The sequence below is a fragment of the Pagrus pagrus genome (assembly GCF_965226575.1).
Source record: "Pagrus pagrus genome assembly, chromosome: 12".
NCBI lineage: Eukaryota > Metazoa > Chordata > Actinopteri > Spariformes > Sparidae > Pagrus > Pagrus pagrus.
The window spans coordinates 9332214-9352684 of NC_140196.1; the positions used below are offsets into that span (position 1 = coordinate 9332214).

At 42.1% G+C, this 20471-nt stretch overlaps 3 protein-coding genes across 3 annotated transcripts; all 3 read right to left on the reverse strand.

Annotated features, from left to right (window-relative positions):
- Window positions 1-395: 395 nt before the first annotated feature.
- Window positions 396-4442, reverse strand: LOC311266525 (uncharacterized protein). Its single transcript, XM_084368933.1, has 4 exons — window positions 3976-4442; window positions 2904-3046; window positions 2598-2817; window positions 396-2513 (listed from the first exon to the last, which is right to left on the reverse strand). Exons 1-4 carry the CDS (start codon window positions 4270-4272, stop codon window positions 1137-1139), a joined length of 2037 nt encoding a protein of 678 aa, XP_084225059.1. The 5' UTR covers window positions 4273-4442; the 3' UTR covers window positions 396-1136.
- Window positions 4443-5435: 993 nt separating this feature from the next.
- LOC311267131 (uncharacterized protein) lies at window positions 5436-9921 on the reverse strand. The gene is made up of 6 exons (XM_084370000.1): window positions 9441-9921; window positions 8708-8857; window positions 8178-8280; window positions 7974-8076; window positions 7625-7883; window positions 5436-7003 (listed from the first exon to the last, which is right to left on the reverse strand). The coding sequence occupies exons 1-6, from the start codon at window positions 9738-9740 to the stop codon at window positions 5756-5758; spliced, it is 2163 nt and encodes a 720-aa protein (XP_084226126.1). The 5' UTR covers window positions 9741-9921; the 3' UTR covers window positions 5436-5755.
- A 976-nt stretch (window positions 9922-10897) lies between these two features.
- On the reverse strand, window positions 10898-16671 carry LOC311266271 (uncharacterized protein). Its single transcript, XM_084368561.1, has 5 exons — window positions 16166-16671; window positions 13353-13443; window positions 13159-13270; window positions 12805-13063; window positions 10898-12503 (listed from the first exon to the last, which is right to left on the reverse strand). The coding sequence occupies exons 1-5, from the start codon at window positions 16481-16483 to the stop codon at window positions 11133-11135; spliced, it is 2151 nt and encodes a 716-aa protein (XP_084224687.1). The 5' UTR covers window positions 16484-16671; the 3' UTR covers window positions 10898-11132.
- Window positions 16672-20471: the final 3800 nt, after the last annotated feature.

Here is a 20471-nt window from a genome sequence, read left to right on the forward strand (position 1 = left end):
ATCTAAAAGAGGAAACGTGATCTAACATTGACAACAGGAACACCGACTGTGTGTTTGGTCATTTGCTGCATTAAAACACTGATCGTTCCAAGAAGGTGAGTTCAAGAAATCTATAATCATCAGAGCTTTTACAGAACCATAACTAACCTCTCTTCACTGTGATGACTCACGTATTGTATCTCAAACTAATTTCAAGCCTCAGTGAGATGATTGTCTTGTAGCGTACTCAATAAAAACTTAAACCAATTTCTACCAGGAAAGAAGCAGATAAATACTAAATGGTCAGTACAAGTATGAACTTACATCAATTTGTAGCTAATGGAGCAAACGAAACAAAACCGCAAGTGAAATATTCTTTCATAAATCTCTGAGCACACACGGATCATCACTGAAGCTCAGGTTTCGGAGGAGAACTCACAGCTTTTATTTACAATCAAGTGGCAATACCAAACAACTACGCAGTATGTTTACATACAGTAAATATGCAGCTTTGTAGTGAAGTATAAATGTATTTTTTCATTCATTATTATTACATTTTATGAATACAGAACTTTTCCCAAACTCGTGATGTACTTACCGATCCTCCATCACTTCACGTCTATTCATTTCAGTGACATCAAATTATCAGAGGTGGTTGTTTTACTGGTGAAAGTTAGCAAGGCTGTTTATCAAGCTAAGCAGCTCCTTACATTAGCTTCGCATCGATTTTGAACAAACACTCGCTCGTTTTTTTTCTTGCAAAGGAACTCAGCGACTCAGCATTTAACTCGGTTAATCCATCAAGAATTTGAAAACCAAACTTTGATGTCTTAAAGTTGCACTTTCTAGTTTTGGAGAAGAAATTTTTAATCAGAAGAGAAAAATCTTAAATGATTGTTTTTCATGACTATATTTATTAATAACAATAAAAATAATAAAAAATAATAATGATAAACAAACTTTACTTTGTTTATATTTGCTGGACCTCTTTAAGTTGCCACCTCTCTGGCTTCAAAAGTTTTAAAAAATAAATACTTCTGATTTTTTATATTTTTTCCCCAAAACTACATGGTGCACTTTTCACAGTAAGTTTAAGTCAGATAGACAGTGGACTATGTGGATGTTAATTAACTCTTCGGCCGCGTGTGAAGAATTTTTCAGACCTCCGGAGTCTTCTTTGGTCTGCATCGACGTTTCGCTGCGCTCTGGCTGCTGTACTTCTTTTTCTTTGTTTCTTCTCCTGGGTCAAAATCAGAGTCACTGTCATTTTTTGCTCTTCCTTTTGTTCTCCTTGTGCTCTTCTTCACCGTCTCCACCTTCACTTCTTCTTCCTCTTCTGCTGAGTCAAAGGAAACGTCGCTGTCTGATTGCTCGCCCTCGCTTGCCTCCTCGCTGGAACCTTTTCTCTTCTTCTGCGCCTTTGATTTTCCGGTCTTGGACTTTGAACTCCGGCCTGTTTTTTCGCCTGCCAGAACAAATTTTCCTTTTGCATTCCTCTTCGGTCTTCCTATGGGTCTACCTGTGGTCCTCTTCTTACCTTTCGCGTCATCTGTTCCCTCCATCTGCACCTCCTCTTCTATGTCTGGTTCTTCTTCTACATTGTCAAACTCAGAATCTGTGCCTTTCATATTCCCATCGTCCTCAGCATCACCTGTGTCGCTCGCACTTTCCTTTGTCTTTCCTTTCTTCCGTGCACCTCCAGAGTGGTAACGCTGGACGTGACTCTTCAGGCTGACGTTGTGATTGAATCTATGGTCACAATGCGGACACTTGAACGGCCTCTCCCCTGTGTGCAGACGCATGTGGGATTTGAGGTGGCTTGACTGGTTGAAGCGACGCTCGCACACTGAGCACTTGTACGGTTTCAATCCCGTGTGCACCACAGAGTGTCTCCGAAGATGATGCACATCTTTAAATTCAATGTCGCAAACTCCGCATTTGAACTCCTTCGGGGCTCTGTGATCTGCCAGGTGGATGCTGCGCTGTTTACGGGTTGCAAATTTCTTTGGACAGTCCGGGCATTGATACGGATCTTTGCAGCCTTGGTGCGTCTGCTCGTGTTTACATTTGTCCACCCTCGTTTTGAAGGTAATGTGGCAGTATTTGCAAGGATGCTCATAGGTTTCATCGTGGATTTTGCTATGAGCATGCAGAGACATTTGGGTGACGCATCTTTTGCCGCATATGTTGCAGGAAAAGGGCTTTATTTTGTGCTCACACTGGTGAGGCTTCAGGATGGTGAAAAAACGGCCACACTCTGTGCAGAGCTCGTTGATTTTGAGGCCTCCCGCCGAATCCAACTCTTCTTCTTCCTCTCCTTCGCTTTCATCTTCGCTGTACTCTTCAGTCGCCTTTGTGAGCTCTTCAGTCAGCAGAATGTCCTCAGTCGGACACCACTCGCCGTCTGAGCTCACCTTTCCGTCATCAGCTTCCTCGCCTTCCTCTGGGTGATCCTCGGGATCACTGTCTTCATCACTAAAAGTAACAATCTCAGAGAAAACTGTGCCACTGGGGTCATCAAATGTTTGCATTTCCTGTGAAAAATACAATAACAATAGCATGATTATTAGCATAGAGTAGATTTAGAAGTACAGCATGCCTTACTATTAAAGTCCTACCTGTTGATCTTCAGCTTCTGGGACAATGGCATTGACTTGGCTTTTCCACTGGAAGCTGTAGTCACACTTGAGGCACCGTAGGTTCAGGATGATGAGCAGCCCACAGGTGACCTTCTCCATCTGAAGTTTGAAGCCGCACGACGGGCACTTGCGGCGAAACAACTGGAAGAGGCAGCTTTCGTTCACAGCAATCTTTCCTTTCTTCTTTAGAAGCGCGGCTCTGAGAATAAACGAAAAAGAAGATTTTAAAAGTCAACTTAACGCCGAACAGAAAGAGAGCAAAGGAGTCGAGAAAGTGTAACTCACCTTTCCTTCTCCAAATCAAGCATGATTTTTCGCTGCATCTGTTCAAAACCAGATGCATTTGAAGCATCCGGTGAATGCGACACTGCACTTGATTCAGGACTGGCATCCCACTGATGAGCGCCATCCACAGTTTGATCAAATTCCTGCACAAAAGGACAAAAGTACGAGCTTGTAGTTAAACAAAAGCTACATACAATTCACTAAAATTGTGTTTGGTTGACATTTCGATTAGAGCTGCAATAATTAGTTGTTGATTAAAATAATTGCCAACTATTCAGACAATAGCTGAATTGGTTTGTGGAAATTTTTTCAAAACCAGCTTCTTAAATGTGAATATTTCCTGGTTTCTTTATCCTCTGTGACATTAAACTGAATAACTTTGGGTTGTGGATCATCTTGGGAAAAACTGACGGACATTTTTCACAAATTTCTGGCATTTTATAGATCATACAACTAATTGATCAATCGAGGAAACAATCTACAGAATAACTGACAATGAACACAATCATTAGTCGCTCAGACTTAATAACTAAGGTGCAGGACTTTTACATAATTTACATCTATGTCTGACTTTGGTTGCTGAAAACAATGCACTTTTTTCTGACTTTTTTTTATTTGTTTTATTTAAATGTTATATATAGAAGTACAGGAAGTTAAAAAGTACCTTTGTTATCTTAGAAGTGGGTTGTCAGTTTGGTTTAAAGGGCCAGAATGAGGTTGTTAAAGGGCCACCAGTTGAATATGTCTGTACTTTATGTTGTATAAAAGGAAGATGTGATTATAGTTTGTTTGATTGTTTGAGTGCACAGAGAGGAGAGCTTTTGTAAGGACCCTCTCTCACATGGTGATACAATCACATGGAATAAAGTATTTAAACACCATACTTACTCTCTTGTTTATCTGTGCTATTGTTGACAGACTCAAATGCAAAAACTCCTCTAATTAACAGACATTTTATCATTCCTTCGTTATCACTTAACTTATGGGTTCATGTGTTCACAGTGTGCTGCTCGGGTGAAACGCTGAATGAACACAAAGCTTTGACTCCACCACAGCTGTGGGGCAGACTCACCACATGTGGCTTCTCCAGAGGTTCCTCTGGTTCCTCTGGCTCTGACTTGATGCACAGTGACGGGACAGCGTCAAACTTCAGCTCGGCCGTGCCAGTCTCCGCAGTCACCTTTATAAAGCAGCCATCAGTAAAGTGCTCAGTGCAAATAGTGATATCAGTCCAGGACGACTCCTTCAGTCGTTGTCCATTGACTTCGAACAGGAACTGGACCCACTCCAGTCTGCTCTCTGGATCCTCCGGTAACTTGAACCGCCGCGCACTGCGACGCCACGAGTCACATCCGACGACGGAGCACATCCTGCGTTTAAGTCGTGTCTCTCCAGTTTCCGATAGCGTTGAAGTTTAATATTTAATGTAGTGAAAGCTTCAGGGTCGACTGCTTTCCAGCGCCATCAACAGTGGCGAGCTAACAGCTAGCTGCTTTTGCTAGTAGCTGTGATGGTAACGGAATGGGCGGAGCTCTACGGCCGGGTGCACCTGGTTTTATGTCAGGCGTATCCCGGCTGTGCGTTCAAAATATGAAGTGACTGTCTTTAAAGGTGCATTATGTAAGAATTCCACTTGAAAACATAAAAAAAGGAACTTAAATCATCAACAGATAATGAAGAAATAACAGTTTTGCAGTTATGATGTCTGTGTTTTGTGATGTTGTTGCTAACCACTTAGCCGCAGTCCAAAGCTCCTGTGCTAGCAGCATAAACACAAACATACCTCTGGTGCTCCAAGCTACGGAAGCCCTAAAGGGCCACGCATTCATACATTTTATTTCCTCCGTTTTCCCGTGATAACGAGTTAATTTCATTTGTTTTCTCGAGATCTCGAGTTATTATCTCGAAATAACAACTGCCGTTTTCCCGAGATAACGGGATAATCTTCTAGAGATAACGAAACTTTGTTTTACCGAGATAAAAATATAATTAATTCAAGATCTCGAGATAATGACTGTGATATGATAGGCCTGAGATTATGGAGACGCCCAGGACGTCGTAGGTGGTCAGCTATGTAGTTAACGTCATCAGGCTCACTTAGTTTGCGCCGCCAATATAGCTGAAGCCTTGCTAGCCGTCTTTTTACATTACGCACACTAATGTGTATATTATCTGTAATAGCAAGGCATAATGCTATTTCAGCCTGTGTCAGGCCTTGATTGAAAAGATATGCAACACCGTGATCGATCATTCAGTCCAATAAAACTTGTAAAGTCTAAAAGAGCCGCAAGATAAATCATTTTATATCTCTTCAAGTTAGCCGGGCGCTAAACTGGAAGAATCATGGTAAAGATCTTAAAGTCCACGACACTGTATCCATGTTTTAATATAAGGTCCTTGGGTGGAAGCACTGACCGGTGAATTAATGACATATTAATTAATTTAATGAGCCATTTATTATTTTTATTTTGGCAGGTTCAATCCTCCATAATCAAGTTACTACAAAATCATTTTAAAATTCAGCTTTGTTGCCTCAAAATTGTCAAAATAAAAACCAACTCTTGTAAGAAATGTACATACTCCTCCCTAAACATGACCTAGCTGTAGGTATAGAGTACAAGTGAACTGATGGCACTAAGAGATGAGACTCTTTTCAGTAATTAACACATCTAATGTTCATATACAGTGTAGTAGATTATGGAATTATTCATCGTTTAAAACACAGTAAGAAACCAGGGAAAAACAGTTTATTGTTATTTTACCCAGTCTGAGTCAATGGTGTACACATCAGTTAACAGGATTCAAGTCCCTTGCTTCCATCTAATGTGTTGCACGTGCAGGTCAATGTATTTCTATGTGTCTTCTACAGCTTTATTCTTTCTCGGTCGTCTCACACATTTCCCTGAGCCGCTGTGCCTCTTTTTCTTCAAGTCCTCTTGGTCAAAATCACTGTCAGAATGTTTTGCCCTTCCTCTCGATCTACTTGTGCTCGATGTCACTTTCTTCCTCCTCTCCTCTTCCTCCTCTGTCGAGTCAAAGGATATGTCGCTTTCGGGCGGCTCGTCCTCACTCTCTTCATCGCTGCAACGTGTTTTCTTTAACTTCCGTGCTTTTACTTTGACAGTCTTAGTGTTTGAACACTGTCCTTGCGTTTCCTCTGAAACCAAGTTGCCAGCTGCGTTTCTCTTCGGTCTTCCTTTTGGTCTCCCTGTGCTCCTCCTTTTACGTTTTTGCCTATGTGTTCCCTTCTGCCCTGTCTCGTCTTTATCGTCTACGTTGTCAGAATTGGATGTGTGGTAACGCTGGACATGGCTCTTCAAGCTCACGTTGTGATTGAAGCATTTGTCACAATGCTGACACTTGTACGGCCTCTCCCCTGTGTGCAGACGCATGTGGGACTTCAGGTGGCTTGGCTGGTTAAAGTCACGCTGGCACACTGAACATTTAAACGCCCTCTCACCTGTGTGCACAAGTAAGTGTCTTGCGAGAGAACGCTTACGGTAAAATTGTAACCCACAGATGTGACATTTTAACTGTTTCTGACCTCCGTGAACCTCCATGTGGACTCTGCGCTGCTTATTTGTCGCAAATGTCTCTGAACAGTCGGGACATTTGTAGGGCTTTCCTTCGGTTAGGTGAGTCTGTTCATGAGTTATTTTGTCCACCTTTGTTTTGAATGGACCATGGCAGTATTTGCAGCGATGCTCATAGTTTTCATCATGGACTCTGCTGTGAGAACTCAGAGCGGCCACAGTAACACACCTCTTCCCACAAATATTGCAAGAATAGGGTTTAACTTTGTGCTCACACGTGTGATGCTTCTGTTTATAGAAAAACTTTCCGCAATCTGTGCAGAGCTCAGTGTGTTTGCCTGCAACTAGATCATCGTCGTCAGGGTCATCATCGTCTGTGCTCTCCTCGTTAGATTCATCATTAAGAAGCTTGTCATCCGGCGAATTTGTTGGATCCCAATCTTCGTCTGAATCCGTGTCGTCTTCATCGCCCGATACCTCATCCATGGGATCACTCTCCTCATCGATAACAGCAACCATCTCAGAGACACCCGTGGTAGTGCTGCGCTTTTCATCTGTTGATTCTATCTGTGAAAGATATGATGACAAAAAAGGGGATAGGTAATGTGTAACAATTTCAAAAAGTGTATGTCAGGATGAATATTACAGCCAAACAGAGAGCTGCAAGCAAAGAAGCATTACGGTGCTTTTATACTAATTGACCTTTGACCATTATCAATTAATTTGCTAATTATTGGTCTAAGAAATGTAAAAAAAAATTGTAAATAAAAATAAATAAATAAAAAATTGCAACTATCAAGAGTCAAGCTGTGTCACCAAATGTCTTGTATCCAAAGATAACAAAGAGAAGCAGCAAAATCTCAAAGAAGCTGAGAAATAGTAGCTTTTTTTCCACTACTTTTGCTCCATAAATGACTTAAACAATGAATCGATTATTCAAATAGTCTATCATTTCTCTATCAATCAACTAAACAATTAATCAACTAATCGTTGCAGCTATACCTGTTTATTTAACAAGAGCCAGCACAAACATTAACAGCACCAAATAGTAAAAAATATAAATAATATAAGATATGTATAACCATGGAAGTGTCTTAATATTGGACAGTGTAGTATAATTTTAGTTTAAAAAACTTCTTAGATGACGGTGGATATGTTGCAGTACATCTGTTACTATTCACACCCTACCTGTCTGGTCAGCGGAGTTACATCTGTGCCTCCCGTCAGGTGTTGGTCTTCAGCTGTCGGGACACTGGCATTGACCTGGCTTTTCCACTGGTTTCTGTACTCACACTGGAGGCACTGCTGGTTCAAGACGATGAGCAGCCCATAGGTGAACTTCTCCACCTTCATCTTAGAATCACATGACGGGCACTTGCAGCTGAACAACTGGAAGAGGCGGTTTTCATTCACGACATACTTTCCTTTCATCTGTAGAAGTGCAGCTCTGATAAAAAAAAACAAAAAAACGAGATACAGGTTTTAAAAACGTGCCTTCTGTAATGAAAGTACAACTGCTACAAAAGGATCATCTTACTTTTCCCTGATTATATCAAGGTTCGCAACTTTTTGTAGCACCTGACGATAATCAGACATGAAATCATCCGAAGCATCACTTGGCGCTGGGCTTTCTTGGGCAGCTGCAAATTAAATTTAAACTTTAATATTCACAGGAAGAGAAAACATTTGCAAGAACACCCACTCCATTCTTACTAACCCATAATAATATCAAGTTTCTTACCCGGTGAAGCTGGTTCTGACTCTTCAGAGTCTGAAGATGGAGTATCGTATGTTACATGCTGATCATACTGAGAAGCAGCGTCTGATGTTTCCACAGGCTCCTCCTACACAGCAACACAAGAAATAACAGCTGGAGTTGTAGCAGCATAGACCGACAACGAGCTGTACAAAAAACAAAAGCTAGATTCAATAAACTGAAAGTCGTGTTAAGCAGAGTTTTCCATGACAGAAGGGCTGCACAATATAACATTTCACCATTGACATTGCACATGCGTGATAGTCTGAGTCAATGAAAATATTTAGATGTGAAGTGTTTCTATATATTGTTGGCGACTCAAAATACTGCAGAGGACAGGAGGAAAACTGACCCACAGTATAATGTTTTATACTTTATATCCCCATGCCCTCTAAAACATTTCTCCTGCATCACAAGGTAAGCCGTCGCATCTGGGAGACTTTCTGCTGAGCAGGTGTAACATTTTTGTTAAAGGTTATCAGTGGAGTCGGTCGTCCAGCAGTCTTGATCCTCACCTTTGCTGCGTAATCCAAACTGTGGAACGGCAAATAATCCACAGGGTTTTCTTCCCCGTCCAACTCTCTGCTCACGCGTCCATAGCTCTCAGGGGCGCCCTCACTCACACTGCCTTCACTTTCCTCTTTACAAACGACAGCATCACTCGCCTTCAAAGATAAAAACACATCATTAGACTGTATACCGCTTTATACAAGATGATCCACACTGTAACATCAAACTTCATTTCTGTTGAATGCAATTACAAAAAAAACCCTAGAAGATTCATTTTAGATCATATAAAAGGAGAAATACATTTGTTTCCACAGAATAATCAAATGCTGTTTATAACCTATTCATACTTCATGCAGAAGTCATTGTTATTATATAGTATATAATGTGCAGCATTGTGCGATGTGCCCCAGATCCAAGTTGAAAACATGTTAACATGACTTAGAAGTGGTGTGTAGTTTAAACCTTTTCCTAGAAAGTGATCTTTAAAGCCTATTGTCGAGTGAATAATTTCAATTAGGTATTAAATTATAAAGAATTAATACCCTTTTAAAGCACTTTTGTCAATAACAACAGTGTGCAAGACTATAAATGAGTATAAATGAACATCCACTCAGGGGTTTGTATCATAACAAACAAAACCTGAAGGGGGGGGATATATATTTTAATATGCAGAAGAGGCAGGGATGAGTAACTTAACAGTGTGTCTCAGAGCAACATCCCCTCATGTTGTCAGCTCACCTGGTATGACTCAGGGTGCTCAGGTAGCTCGTGCTCCTCTGGCTCTGCCTTGATGCACAGAGATGGGACGGCACTGGACGTCAGCTGGAACGTGCCAGATAACGAAATGATGTTATCAAAGCAGTCATGAGTAAAGTGTTCAGAGCAGATGGTGATGTCAGTCCAGGACGACTCCTTCAGCCGTTGTCCATTGACTTCGAACAGGAACTGGACCCACTCCAGTCTGCTCTCTGGATCCTCCGGTAACTTGTACCGCTGCGCACTGCGACGCCACGAGTCACATCCGACGACGGAGCACATCCTGGGTTCAGGCTCGGTCCGGTGCGGACAGTGTCGTAGTTACCGTGTACGAGGGCTGGAGGAGAGACCACGCGTGTCCGCTCACATCCAAACACAACAAACAACACATGAGCTAAGCTAACAGCTAGCCGTCGCTGCAGCAACACTGGCGGGCAATGTTAGCGACGGAATGGGCGGGGCTTGGTGGCGGGGTTCGCGTGGTTTGATGTAAGGCGTATCCCGGCTGAGGGTCAATGTAAGGGTCATTCCATGGAAACGTCCATTTTTCTGCCCCTAGCCTTTACAGAAGAGTTACACCTGAAAACACTTGAGGATTAAATTATTTTCATATTTCATAACAAAACAATAGTTCTGCCTTTTGTTCCAAGCACCATAGAACTACTTGTCCCCGTATTTTGAGTTCAAAAACATGTTTTAATACTATTTAAAATGCAATAAAGTATGCATCAAATATATCATAGAAATTATATATTTAAAAAATCCAAATAAATATTATAAAATATATAATGACAGTAATCACCCCCTGGAGTCACATCACTGGTGTTACCGTGTGACAAAATACCACTATTTTGAATAAAAATCACACTGATGGCTTCACTTTACTTCCTTTGACCTATTTTCTGAAGAACTGTAAAGAAATTACATGGTTAAGTCCACTGTCTCTTTTCAGTTATGGGAAAGTTTCACATTTATCTCCAGATTTCATATGAAGCTTTTAACTGACAACACTGGTGTGACCCACTTTATAAGTAGGGAAATGTAAAAAGTAGAATAAAAGTAGAATAAAAATGGATTGAGTTACATATTTTAGTGAGTTTTACATGATTGATGACAGCATGTGGTTTGATGCCCTGCAGCAGCCATTTTGTACAATGCATTTTTCATGAACATTGTCACTGGTGTTATTTTCCTTATGGGTCAGAGTTAAGAAGCTAAGAAGTCACAAGCTTTAATTTATGTGTATTCATAGAGTCAATGAGTGATGCCATTCATTGCCAGCCATTTTGCCCCTCCAACAGTGGACGTTCCCAGCTCTCCTCAGCAGAAAGTGAACCAGTTCACAGGTCAATCATACATACACATATGATAGGATTAAGTAGAATTAAATAGAATTAAATATTGGACATCAGAAACTAACACAGTCACTCAACATCAGCCCCGTTTCATACAGTTTTATTCACAAGTATACACATCAGGTAACAAGATTAAAACATTTTGAAATCAAAGTAAAAGTCACTGAAACTCAATCTTGACTCTTGACATGTTTGTTATGTTGAGATGTTATGTAACTTTCTAGAAACACAGTCCAGATCTATATGAACCACTTTTGACTCCTTTATCTTTACAACTGTTTGAACCAAGTTAATTCTTTACTTCTGTGTATTTCAAGAATCATTTCACCACTAGTTTTTTCCTTGGTCTTCCCTTGCCCTTCCCTGAACTTTTGCCACTTTTCTGGCTGCTGCAACTCTTTTTCTTTTTATCTTCGGGCTCAAAATCAGAGTCGCTTTCAGAATCTCTTGCCCTTCTTCTTGATCTGCTCGTGCTCGATGTCTCGGTCTCGCGCCTCTCCTCTTCCTCCTCTGCTGAAGCGACAAATGTGTCGTTGTCACTCTGCTCATCCTCACTTTCTTCATCAACGCGCCGTGTTTTCTCTAACTTCTTCGCCTGTCGTTTTCCAGTCTTACTTTTTAAGCACAGGCGTTCCACTTGCACTTTCAGAACCAAGTTGTCTGATTCATTCCTCTTTGGCCTTCCTCTGGGTCTACCTGTGCTCCTCTTACTACTTTTCGGCAACTCTTCCTCTGTGTCTTCGTCTTCTAACTCAGAGTCTTCGCCTCTCTTGTTCCCATTCCCCTCAGCTTCACCAGTGTCGTCTTCTTCCATTTCCACGTTCACTTCTTTTATCGGCTCTTTATTCTGTTCACCTCCAGAGTTGGACGGGTGGTAACGCTGGACATGGCTCTTCAAGCTCACGTTGTGATTGAAGCACTTGTCGCAGTGCTGACACTTGTACGGCCTCTCCCCTGTGTGCAGACGCATGTGGGACTTCAGGTGACCTGGCTGGTTGAAGCCACGTTGGCACACAGAACATTTAAATGGCCTCTCTCCGGTGTGCACGGGTAAGTGTCTCTGGAGATAAAGCGGCGTGTAGAATTCAATCGCACAGATGTGACATTTTGTCTGGCGGGGGCCTCTGTGATCCTCCAGGTGGATTCTGCGTTCCTTATTTGTGGGAAATGTCTCGGAGCAGTCGGGACATTTGTAGGGTTTTCCTTCAGTCGAGTGGATCTGCTCGTGATTGAATTTGTCCACCTTTGTTTTGAAGGAAACGTTGCAGTATTTGCACCGAAACTCATAGCTTTCATCATGGATTCTGTTGTGGGCATTTAGAGCGACCTCACTAACGCATCTCTTACCACAAATATTGCAAGAATAGGGTTTGATTTTGTGCTCACACGTGTGAGGCCTCAGTTTGTTGAAAAACACCCCACAATCTGTGCAGAGCTGGCTGTTAATGGGGACAGGTGGAGGAAGATCATCATTTTCTTCTACTTCTTTGTCAGATTTGTCCTCTGCTTCCTGTTGAAGCAGGCCAACCCGCAAAAAATGCGGCTGTGGCTTCCAGTCCTCATCTGACTCGACGTTGCCTTCTTCGCCTGATATCTCCGAGTCAGCCATGGGATCACTCTCCTCGTTAACGACAGCAACGATCTCAGGGATCCCTGTGGCGCTGCTGTTGGTGCCATCTGTTGCCGCTGCCTGTGGTACAATGACAGGAATGGATGTGGGTAAAATTAAAAAGGGTTTGTACAGCAGACTGATTTAGATATTATTACATGACGACCTTTGATGTTTTGTTATAATGAGTGTATGAATTCTTGAGTTAACAGCCATAAAAGTGTTTTGTGAAGTCACGGTGACCTTGACCTTTGACCACCAGAGGTTAGTTCATCCTTCAGTCCAAGTGGTCGAATGTGCCAAATTTAAAGAAAATTCTCTTTTTTTTTAGATGCAAAACTCTCGCTCTATGTCGCAGTTTGTCTAACTACTCAAGTCCTACCTGTCCGATCAGTGCAGTTACATCTGTGGCTCCTGTCAAGGGTGGACCATCAGCTGTTGGGACACTGGCATTGACCTGGCTTTTCCACTGGTTTCTGTACTCACAATGGAGGCACTGTTGGTTCAAAATGATGAGCACCCCATGGGTGGACCTCTCCACCTTCATCTCAGAACCACATATCGGGCATTTGGAGCTAAACAACTGGAGGAGGCGTTTTTCATTCACGACATACTTCCCTTTCTTCTGTAGAAGTTCAGCTCTAAAAAAAGAAAAAAGAACAATTTAATAGAAACATTAAAACACCAACCTGCAGTGAAAGTGAAAACATTAAGCGTAGACTTAAAGAAAACTTACTTTTCTTTGGTCAAATCAACATTCACATTTTTTGGATGCATCTGATCATATACAGATATAACAGCATCTGTAGCAGTCGAGACGCCGCTCCGGGCTGCGCTTCCTTGGGCAGCTGCAAAATTAAGTTCAAAGTGTATTAAAGAAAATTCTTAATTTTATGTCATTTGTGATAAAACATACAATTTTTTTTTTACCTGAGAGATTCAGTCTTGACTCTTCAGAAGAGGAAGTTGGCCCGTCACATGTCTGAAGTCTGCTAGCAACTTTTGCGGCTTCCACTGGCTCCTACACAAAACACAAAACAACAAAAATGGCAACATAGGATACATTAAAAACTGTGCTCGGACAATGTTTAACTAACTTTTGATCTTATCAGAAAATGTATGAAACCTTTATGTGTGCACTGACTTTACAAAGTGTATACTTGCCAAGAACACAAGCTGTGGATTAGCACTGTTGGTTAGTTTGTTTATGAAAAAAATGTGGATGTGCATATTGAGAACATTTTGGGTGAAAGGAGAGGACGGTATATTTCTGTTGCTGAGTGTGAAGGCTAACGGTAAAATATCCCAGTCTCTTCTAGAGCTAAGGACGAGTGGTGAGGGGAGCTGTCCTGATAACATCGTCTCTGTCTCCAGGGCAACTAAGGCCTATAGATATGATGTACTCGGCCCCAGAGTCTTACAGTCTCTTATTAGACTGAGTCACATGTGGCGTCAGGATCACACAACGTACTGTAGGGTAACGTAAACATAGGTTCTTGTTTAGATTTCAACAGCCAGTAGAATCCTCACATATGTTTAGATGAGTGAGGACTGACCTGTTTTGGACACTTAATAAGTCTCATGGGTCTGCTAACGGTTCAGGACTTCTGAATTGGTCTGGCACTCCAGTTTTCTCCTACTTTTGCCTATCATCCTCAATCGAGCTTCAATCAATATTTCTGATAATACATCCAAGTCTCCTGAACCTTCTCCAGTAACAAGCTGAACAGTTGTCAGCAATTCCTTCACACCAGGTGTCCATATCATGCTTGTACAGGTGTTGCAGCACTTCTTGTACCTGTACCATCTACTGAATCTCTCCTGTTATGACTACTGAGTCTCAATTATGTCTCTCTAACTGAATTAGTTACTTTTTTGCCATTACGACATATGGAAACACTTGAGTTCCTAACTTACTTGCACATCTCGCTGATTTATCTTTTATATTAGGAGAAAATTTAAACTCTTAGCAGCAACCAGTGACAGTGAGGTCTGTGAGGAAATGGGGCCTTTAGGTCAGGTCAAACACAGCATCAGCGAGAGTAAAGACAACTTCAGGAGAAAACTGGAGTACAAACTCGAGAACAACAACACCAGGGACGTATGGAGTGGGATGAGAGAGATTACTGGCTTCCAGAGGAAAGGTGGAGGAGCAGCTGAGGGAAATGAACAATGAGCAAACGAGTTCAACCAGTTTTTCAAAAGGTTTGAATCCAGCTCCCCCACCCCCAGCAGCCCCCCTGCTGCTCCTCTGAGCATTCGAGGACACAGCCCTACACCAACCCCCGCAGCAAACACCAGCTATTGCCTCGTCCCAGTGCCCAAAAAAGGACGTTCTGTGGCACTGGATGACTACAGGCCGATCGCGCTGACCTCTCACAGCATGAAGGTCATGGAGAGGCTGGTTCTAGCACACCTTAGACCCACAGAGTGCCCATCACAGGACCCCCTACAGTTTGCATATCAGCCCCATCTACCTGCTGCAGGAAGCCTCCTCCTCCCTGGACAGACCCAACACCACTGTCCGTGTCATGTTCTTCGACTTCTCCAGCGCCTTCAACACCATCCAGCCCAGGCTGCTGAAGGCCAAACTGGAGAACATGCAGGTGGGTTCTCCCCTCGTCACATGGGTCGATGACTATCTGACGGGCAGATAAACAGTTTATGAGATTACAGAACTGTGTGTCTGACCGTCTGATCGGCAACATCGGCGCCCCCCAGGGATCTGTGCTGTCTCCCTTCCACTTCACCACCTACACTGCAGACTTTAAGTACCGCACTGATTCGTGTCATCTACAGAAATTCTTTGATGACACGGCCATTGTGGGGCGTGTAGAGGGCGGGCGGGAGGGCGAGTACAGGGACCTGGTCGGCAATTTTGTTAAGTGGTGTGGGGAGAACCACCTGCAGCTGAACGTGGCGAAGACGAAAGAGATGGTGGTGGACTTCAGGAGGAACAAGCCCCTGCCCTCTCCTGTCTGCATCGGTGGGACAGATGTTGACATTGTGGACTCTGGTTGTGGTGCTGGACAATAAACTAGAGTGGTCTTCAAACACAGAGGCAGTCTACAAAAGGGCCCGAGCTGGCTTTACTTCCTGAGGAGGCTCAGGTCCTTTAATGTCTGCAACCGGATGCTCAAGATGTTTTATCAGTCTGTTGTTGTGAGCACCATCTTCTTCGCTGTGGTGTCCTGGGGTGCGGGCATCAAAACGAAGGACGCCAACAGACTGAACAAACTCATAACAGAGGCAGGGTCTGTTGTTGGCTCTAAGCTTGTCACCCTGGAGGAGGTGGTGGAGGACAGGATGCTGGCTATCATGGACAATGTCTCTCACCCCCTCTTGTATATTGTATACAGTACTTCATTGTTCTTTTGTATATTGTACTTTATTGCTCTTATTGTTTATATATTTGTACTTGAATGTACCAGCTGCTATGGTAACCTAATTTCCCCTTGGGGATTAATCTATCTATCTATCTATCTATCTATCTATCTATCACTGTAATCGAAAGCAACATTATTTTGTTGATGTGTTGAAGTCATAGTGAGAATTAACTCCGCCCACTTAGTTGGCTTGGTGTATAAAACAAACAAACCCCACAGAAAATGCTATCTAATGTGAGCTGTAGCATAAACATAGCGCGGGAGATGCGTTGTGTAGACTGAAGAGGCAACAACACTTCATTATTACACAACAAGTGCAGTCAGTGTCGTTGTTTCCAGCTGTCTGAGCAGACTCACCACACATGCTGGGCTCTTCGGACGAGGCTCGGGCTGGTCTGACCCGGACTGGAGACTCAGTGACGGGACAGCACTGAGCTTCAGCTGGACCCTGCCGACCATGCCCGAGTGTCCCGGTGTCACGTTTTCAAAGCAGTCATCTTTGAAGTGGTCGATACAGATCGCAATGTCAGTCCAGGACGACTCTTTAAAGCGCTGTTTGTTGACTGTGGCGAGAAACTGAACCCACTCCAGCCTCCTCTCTGGATCCTCCGGCAGCCTGAACCGTTGAGGCTGAACGCTGCGACGTCCGGAGTGACACCCGACGACCGAGCACATCCTGGATTTAAGTTTGGTCCAGTTTCAAAAGTGTTACAATCAACACGTACTGTCTCTAATTGTATCAGTGTTTACTACCCCAGTGTCCCAAATGCACACGAGCTAGCAGCTAGCTAGTTTTGTTAGTTGCAATGGTTGGCAGAGTTGACGGCGGAATGGGCGGGGCTTCGAGTTGGGGCTCGCTTGGTTTGCAATCAGGCGTATCCCGGCTCAAGGTGCAACACGTGACATTAAATGAAAATATTCAGTATCTGCTCACTCTCGATGGAAATTTGGAGAGATTTCGGAGTAGAGATGTTGATGATAAATCATTCATCGATTAATGGCCATTAAGTATCTTACAGATTAAAATAATTAACCGACAGCCAGAGACGAGCACAAAAACATCATATCATCATATATGTATGATGTTTTTTGAGCAGCCTCATCATTAATATGAATTATGTGGCAGCTACTGACCAGAAAACATGAGAAACAAAAACAGCTTTTATTCCCATGAAAGTTTGATAAAAGACTGATAATGTCTGAGTGCAGGTCTGTGAGGTTTCCAGCAGGTGGCGCTGCTCTGCTTCAAAAGTTTTGTATCATGATCTTGACTGTTGCCAGTAGGTTTTTTTTTTTGTTTGGTCGTTTTTTTAAAGGGGCACCATGAAGTTGTGGAGAACCAAATCGAACTCTGAATTCTAATATTTACTCAGAAAATATTTATTTTTTCCATAACTGAATAAACAAGCTGCTCTCAGATTAAAATAAGGTCACCAGAACACTGTTGGAAGCTAGAACGGTGGCAGGGTCCGCCACATATAAACAAAGTAAAATTGTGTTGTGGCTCACGGTCAGTTTGTTTATTCAGTTTATTCAGTCACAAAAGCAAAGAGACTCTGTTTATTTAGTTTGTTTTGTTAGTTCTGATTAAAACTTCTTAACCAAAAACACATAGTGCACCTTTAACGGTATATTGCTAGTAAATCCACCTCTCACTTTGAACTCACTTTCTTTGTTTTCTCTTGTTAATGTTCATATAACCTTATATATCAAACTATGAAATCTTGAATAATGCACAAAATTTGATTTAATTTATTTAATGAGGGAATTCCTGCTGTGAGATGAAGACTTATAATAATAATAATACAATAATACAAATAATACAAATATAATACAAAATACTGAAAAGCAATAACATAAATTGGAATATCAAAACAGAATGCAATAAAATAGACATCACTCAGTGAAAACAAGTACATTTAACAACAAAGCCTGTTCCCTAAAATACTTTGAGTGTACCATACTGTGGATTTTGAAAGTAATGTGTTTGAGTTAGATGTTAGGTTGGTATCACCTAACGCCAGAAGCAGTTATAGCCTAAAGTCAACTAGTCTGTTGTCAGGTCATACATTACCAGAGGATGACCTGTGTGTGTGTGTGTGTGTGTGTGTGTGTGTGTGTAGCTTAAAGCAGTTAACAGATCTAATCCCTGAAGTCAAAGAACACATGTTTTCCAGGAGGTGGAGCACATACTGTAGCTACAGTGCATACCTCATTGTTTTGTGTCTCAGAGGATCTGTAAGTGTAAGTAATACTCACGAGTGACTACATTCTGTATTTTAACTATTTAACGTCTGTCGGCCCCACTTGTCAGGAGCCCATGTATTGACACATGTCTCACTAAGTTTCTTATATGTTTTGATTCAGAATATTTTCAACAGATGAGCAACTTGTTAAGAATACCAAAATTTCATAATTTGCCTCCGCAGTGAAGAGATTTTATAACCTTCAAAAAGCATTTTTGTGCAACACCTCTGAGAGCCTTTAGGACACATGGAGACATTATGGCCTTGTGAAAGTGTGCATATTAACATTTTCACTTAAAGGGCAACTCCACCAATATTTCAGTGTAAAGTGCGTTTACAGATTTGGGGGAGTACGACTGCATATGTTAATAAAGTAGTAAAAAGCCTTTTGTGGTTTCAGAGGAAGCTGCATTCGATCTTATAAATTGCCTCCAGTGGCGTCACTCGGTGTCCAAGTTGCATTGTGGGTAATGTAGGCAGCAGGTTTTGAAAAGAAAGAAGAAAAGGGTGATACCTCTGGTTCTGCTGTATCCATTGTGTTGCTTTAAAACTGTCCATAATGAGTCCAAGAAGTGCGACACTAGACCTGGTGCATACATTACCCACAATGCAACATTACTTGAGGCTGTTTATCAGCTTACATGCAGCTTCCTCTGGTGCCACAAAATGCTTTATACCATTTTTCCCCCACATAATGCAGTTGTGCTCCCCAAGACCTGTAAACACACTTTAATGTGTAAAATTGGTGGAGTTACCCTTTAAATCCACAGCAGGGACGCATGGCTGAAATGTGGGCTCATGGCCCCTGAACAAACAGGAATGGCGTTCACAGCAGCAGGTTTGTGTAGCAGGTGGTGACAAGTTACTCAACTCCTGTGTCCCTCTGGGCACGATACGCGTATTACCAATGTCCACAAACATCCTATAGAGTTTTATGACAAGAGAAAGAAATTATATAAGGCTGTGAGGATTTACTTATTTCCCCGCAGGGTGTTTTGAGGATGTCTGCTTGCTAGGTATCTAACAACTTAGAAATATATATCTGCCCCTGAGGAGGGCAGTCAATCAATCTGACTCAGCTGCCACAGCCATTTGTTTTCCTGTGTTTGTTTGTATAAGCATCCATGCATGTGAAATGTGCACATACAGCAGCTTTTATTCGTGTGTTGAAGTCTCACAAATCTAAATTATTACTTCTCTTTCTTAATGATCGTTTGGCCTGATTCAGAAGTAAGATAAATGCCATTTTAAATACCGTACCGATGTGAGTCAAGGACAATCTGCATTCCTGTCTTTACTCTTTTACTTTGATATAATCAGCCACCATCAGCATATTTGCTGAATGTGCTGAAACTTCAAAGGCTGAAGCTTGGTAGGAATGTGCTGTTAAACTGTAAACATTAGGACGGGGCAATAAACCCGACAGTGCACACAAACACACAGCGTGAGAAGATCATTTCCACGGTTTACACAGCAACAAACCCATTCCTTTCATGGCGATCGCGGTCAATATGAAGCTCCCATGTGACTGCGCCAGAGAGAGGAGGGAAAACTGCTCGAAAATGTGTAGAAAATGTCATTTTTCTTGGATGTCTGAGCACAATGGAATTTGACCCCTGACTCCCATTTACGTTCTATCCTCCTTCATCATATCAATTCTGGGAAAAAGAGCCACAGTCGAAACATGTCAGCTGCCTTTCACATTCGCCGAGGAATGTTGGCGAGTCTTCACAATGTTGTCAGTCAGTACGCCAAGATAAGAGCTCTCAGTTCATAAATAAGATTGATGGCATCGCATTCCACCAGTTCCTGCTCTGTGTTTTCCCATGTGAGCCTCTCTGTCAGAAGCATCCGTGCTATCTTCTCCAGCTCATATCCTCTCTGCCCAGGTCCAGGCATGCTTAGGTGTTTAAACATATTCCCCATCCAGTTATTAAACGTGCACGCTGCAGCAGGATACATTCTATCGTCGCTTATTCAGAGAGTTAGGCAAGGCTCGGGCAAAATTTCAAAGCTGCCACACAAAATGATGATTAATAATTTGTTGAGGGTGCATTTTATCCCTAAAATATGTGCAATCTAAGCTAAAAGGTTGTGCAAGTCAATAAACCATAATAATTGATATAAGTATTTGAATTGTGTCATACATTTAAAAAGTGAAAACAAAGGTTTTTAATCAAATTTTACTAGATAAGCACACGAAAAACGGATACAAAACTATTCTTAACGTAGGTTTCATATGTAATCCCGTAGGTTTCGCATGTAATCCTGTAGGAATCACATATGATCTCATAGGTCTCACATGTAATCCTGTAGGTTTCACATGTAATCTCATACATTTCACATGGACATTTGTGTAGGTTTAACATGGGAATTTACATGGGAACATGGGGACATACTGTGTATTTCCTAGAAAG

Excerpts from the sequence above, each read along its gene's own strand:
- LOC311266525 (XM_084368933.1), bottom strand. The coding sequence starts at position 4,272 with ATGTGCTCCGTCGTCGGATGTGACTCGTGGCGTCGCAGTGCGCGGCGG. Across the intron at positions 3,047-3,975 it reads CTCTGGAGAAGCCACATGTG|GAATTTGATCAAACTGTGGA; the intron begins GTGAGTCTGCCC and ends CCTTTTGTGCAG. Across the intron at positions 2,514-2,597 it reads CAGAAGCTGAAGATCAACAG|GAAATGCAAACATTTGATGA; the intron begins GTAGGACTTTAA and ends TATTTTTCACAG.
- LOC311267131 (XM_084370000.1), bottom strand. The coding sequence starts at position 9,740 with ATGTGCTCCGTCGTCGGATGTGACTCGTGGCGTCGCAGTGCGCAGCGG. Across the intron at positions 7,884-7,973 it reads CTTGATATAATCAGGGAAAA|AGCTGCACTTCTACAGATGA; the intron begins GTAAGATGATCC and ends TTTTTTTATCAG. Across the intron at positions 7,004-7,624 it reads TAACTCCGCTGACCAGACAG|ATAGAATCAACAGATGAAAA; the intron begins GTAGGGTGTGAA and ends TATCTTTCACAG.
- LOC311266271 (XM_084368561.1), bottom strand. The coding sequence starts at position 16,483 with ATGTGCTCGGTCGTCGGGTGTCACTCCGGACGTCGCAGCGTTCAGCCT. Across the intron at positions 13,444-16,165 it reads CGAAGAGCCCAGCATGTGTG|GAGCCAGTGGAAGCCGCAAA; the intron begins GTGAGTCTGCTC and ends TGTTTTGTGTAG. Across the intron at positions 13,064-13,158 it reads GTTGATTTGACCAAAGAAAA|AGCTGAACTTCTACAGAAGA; the intron begins GTAAGTTTTCTT and ends TTCTTTTTTTAG.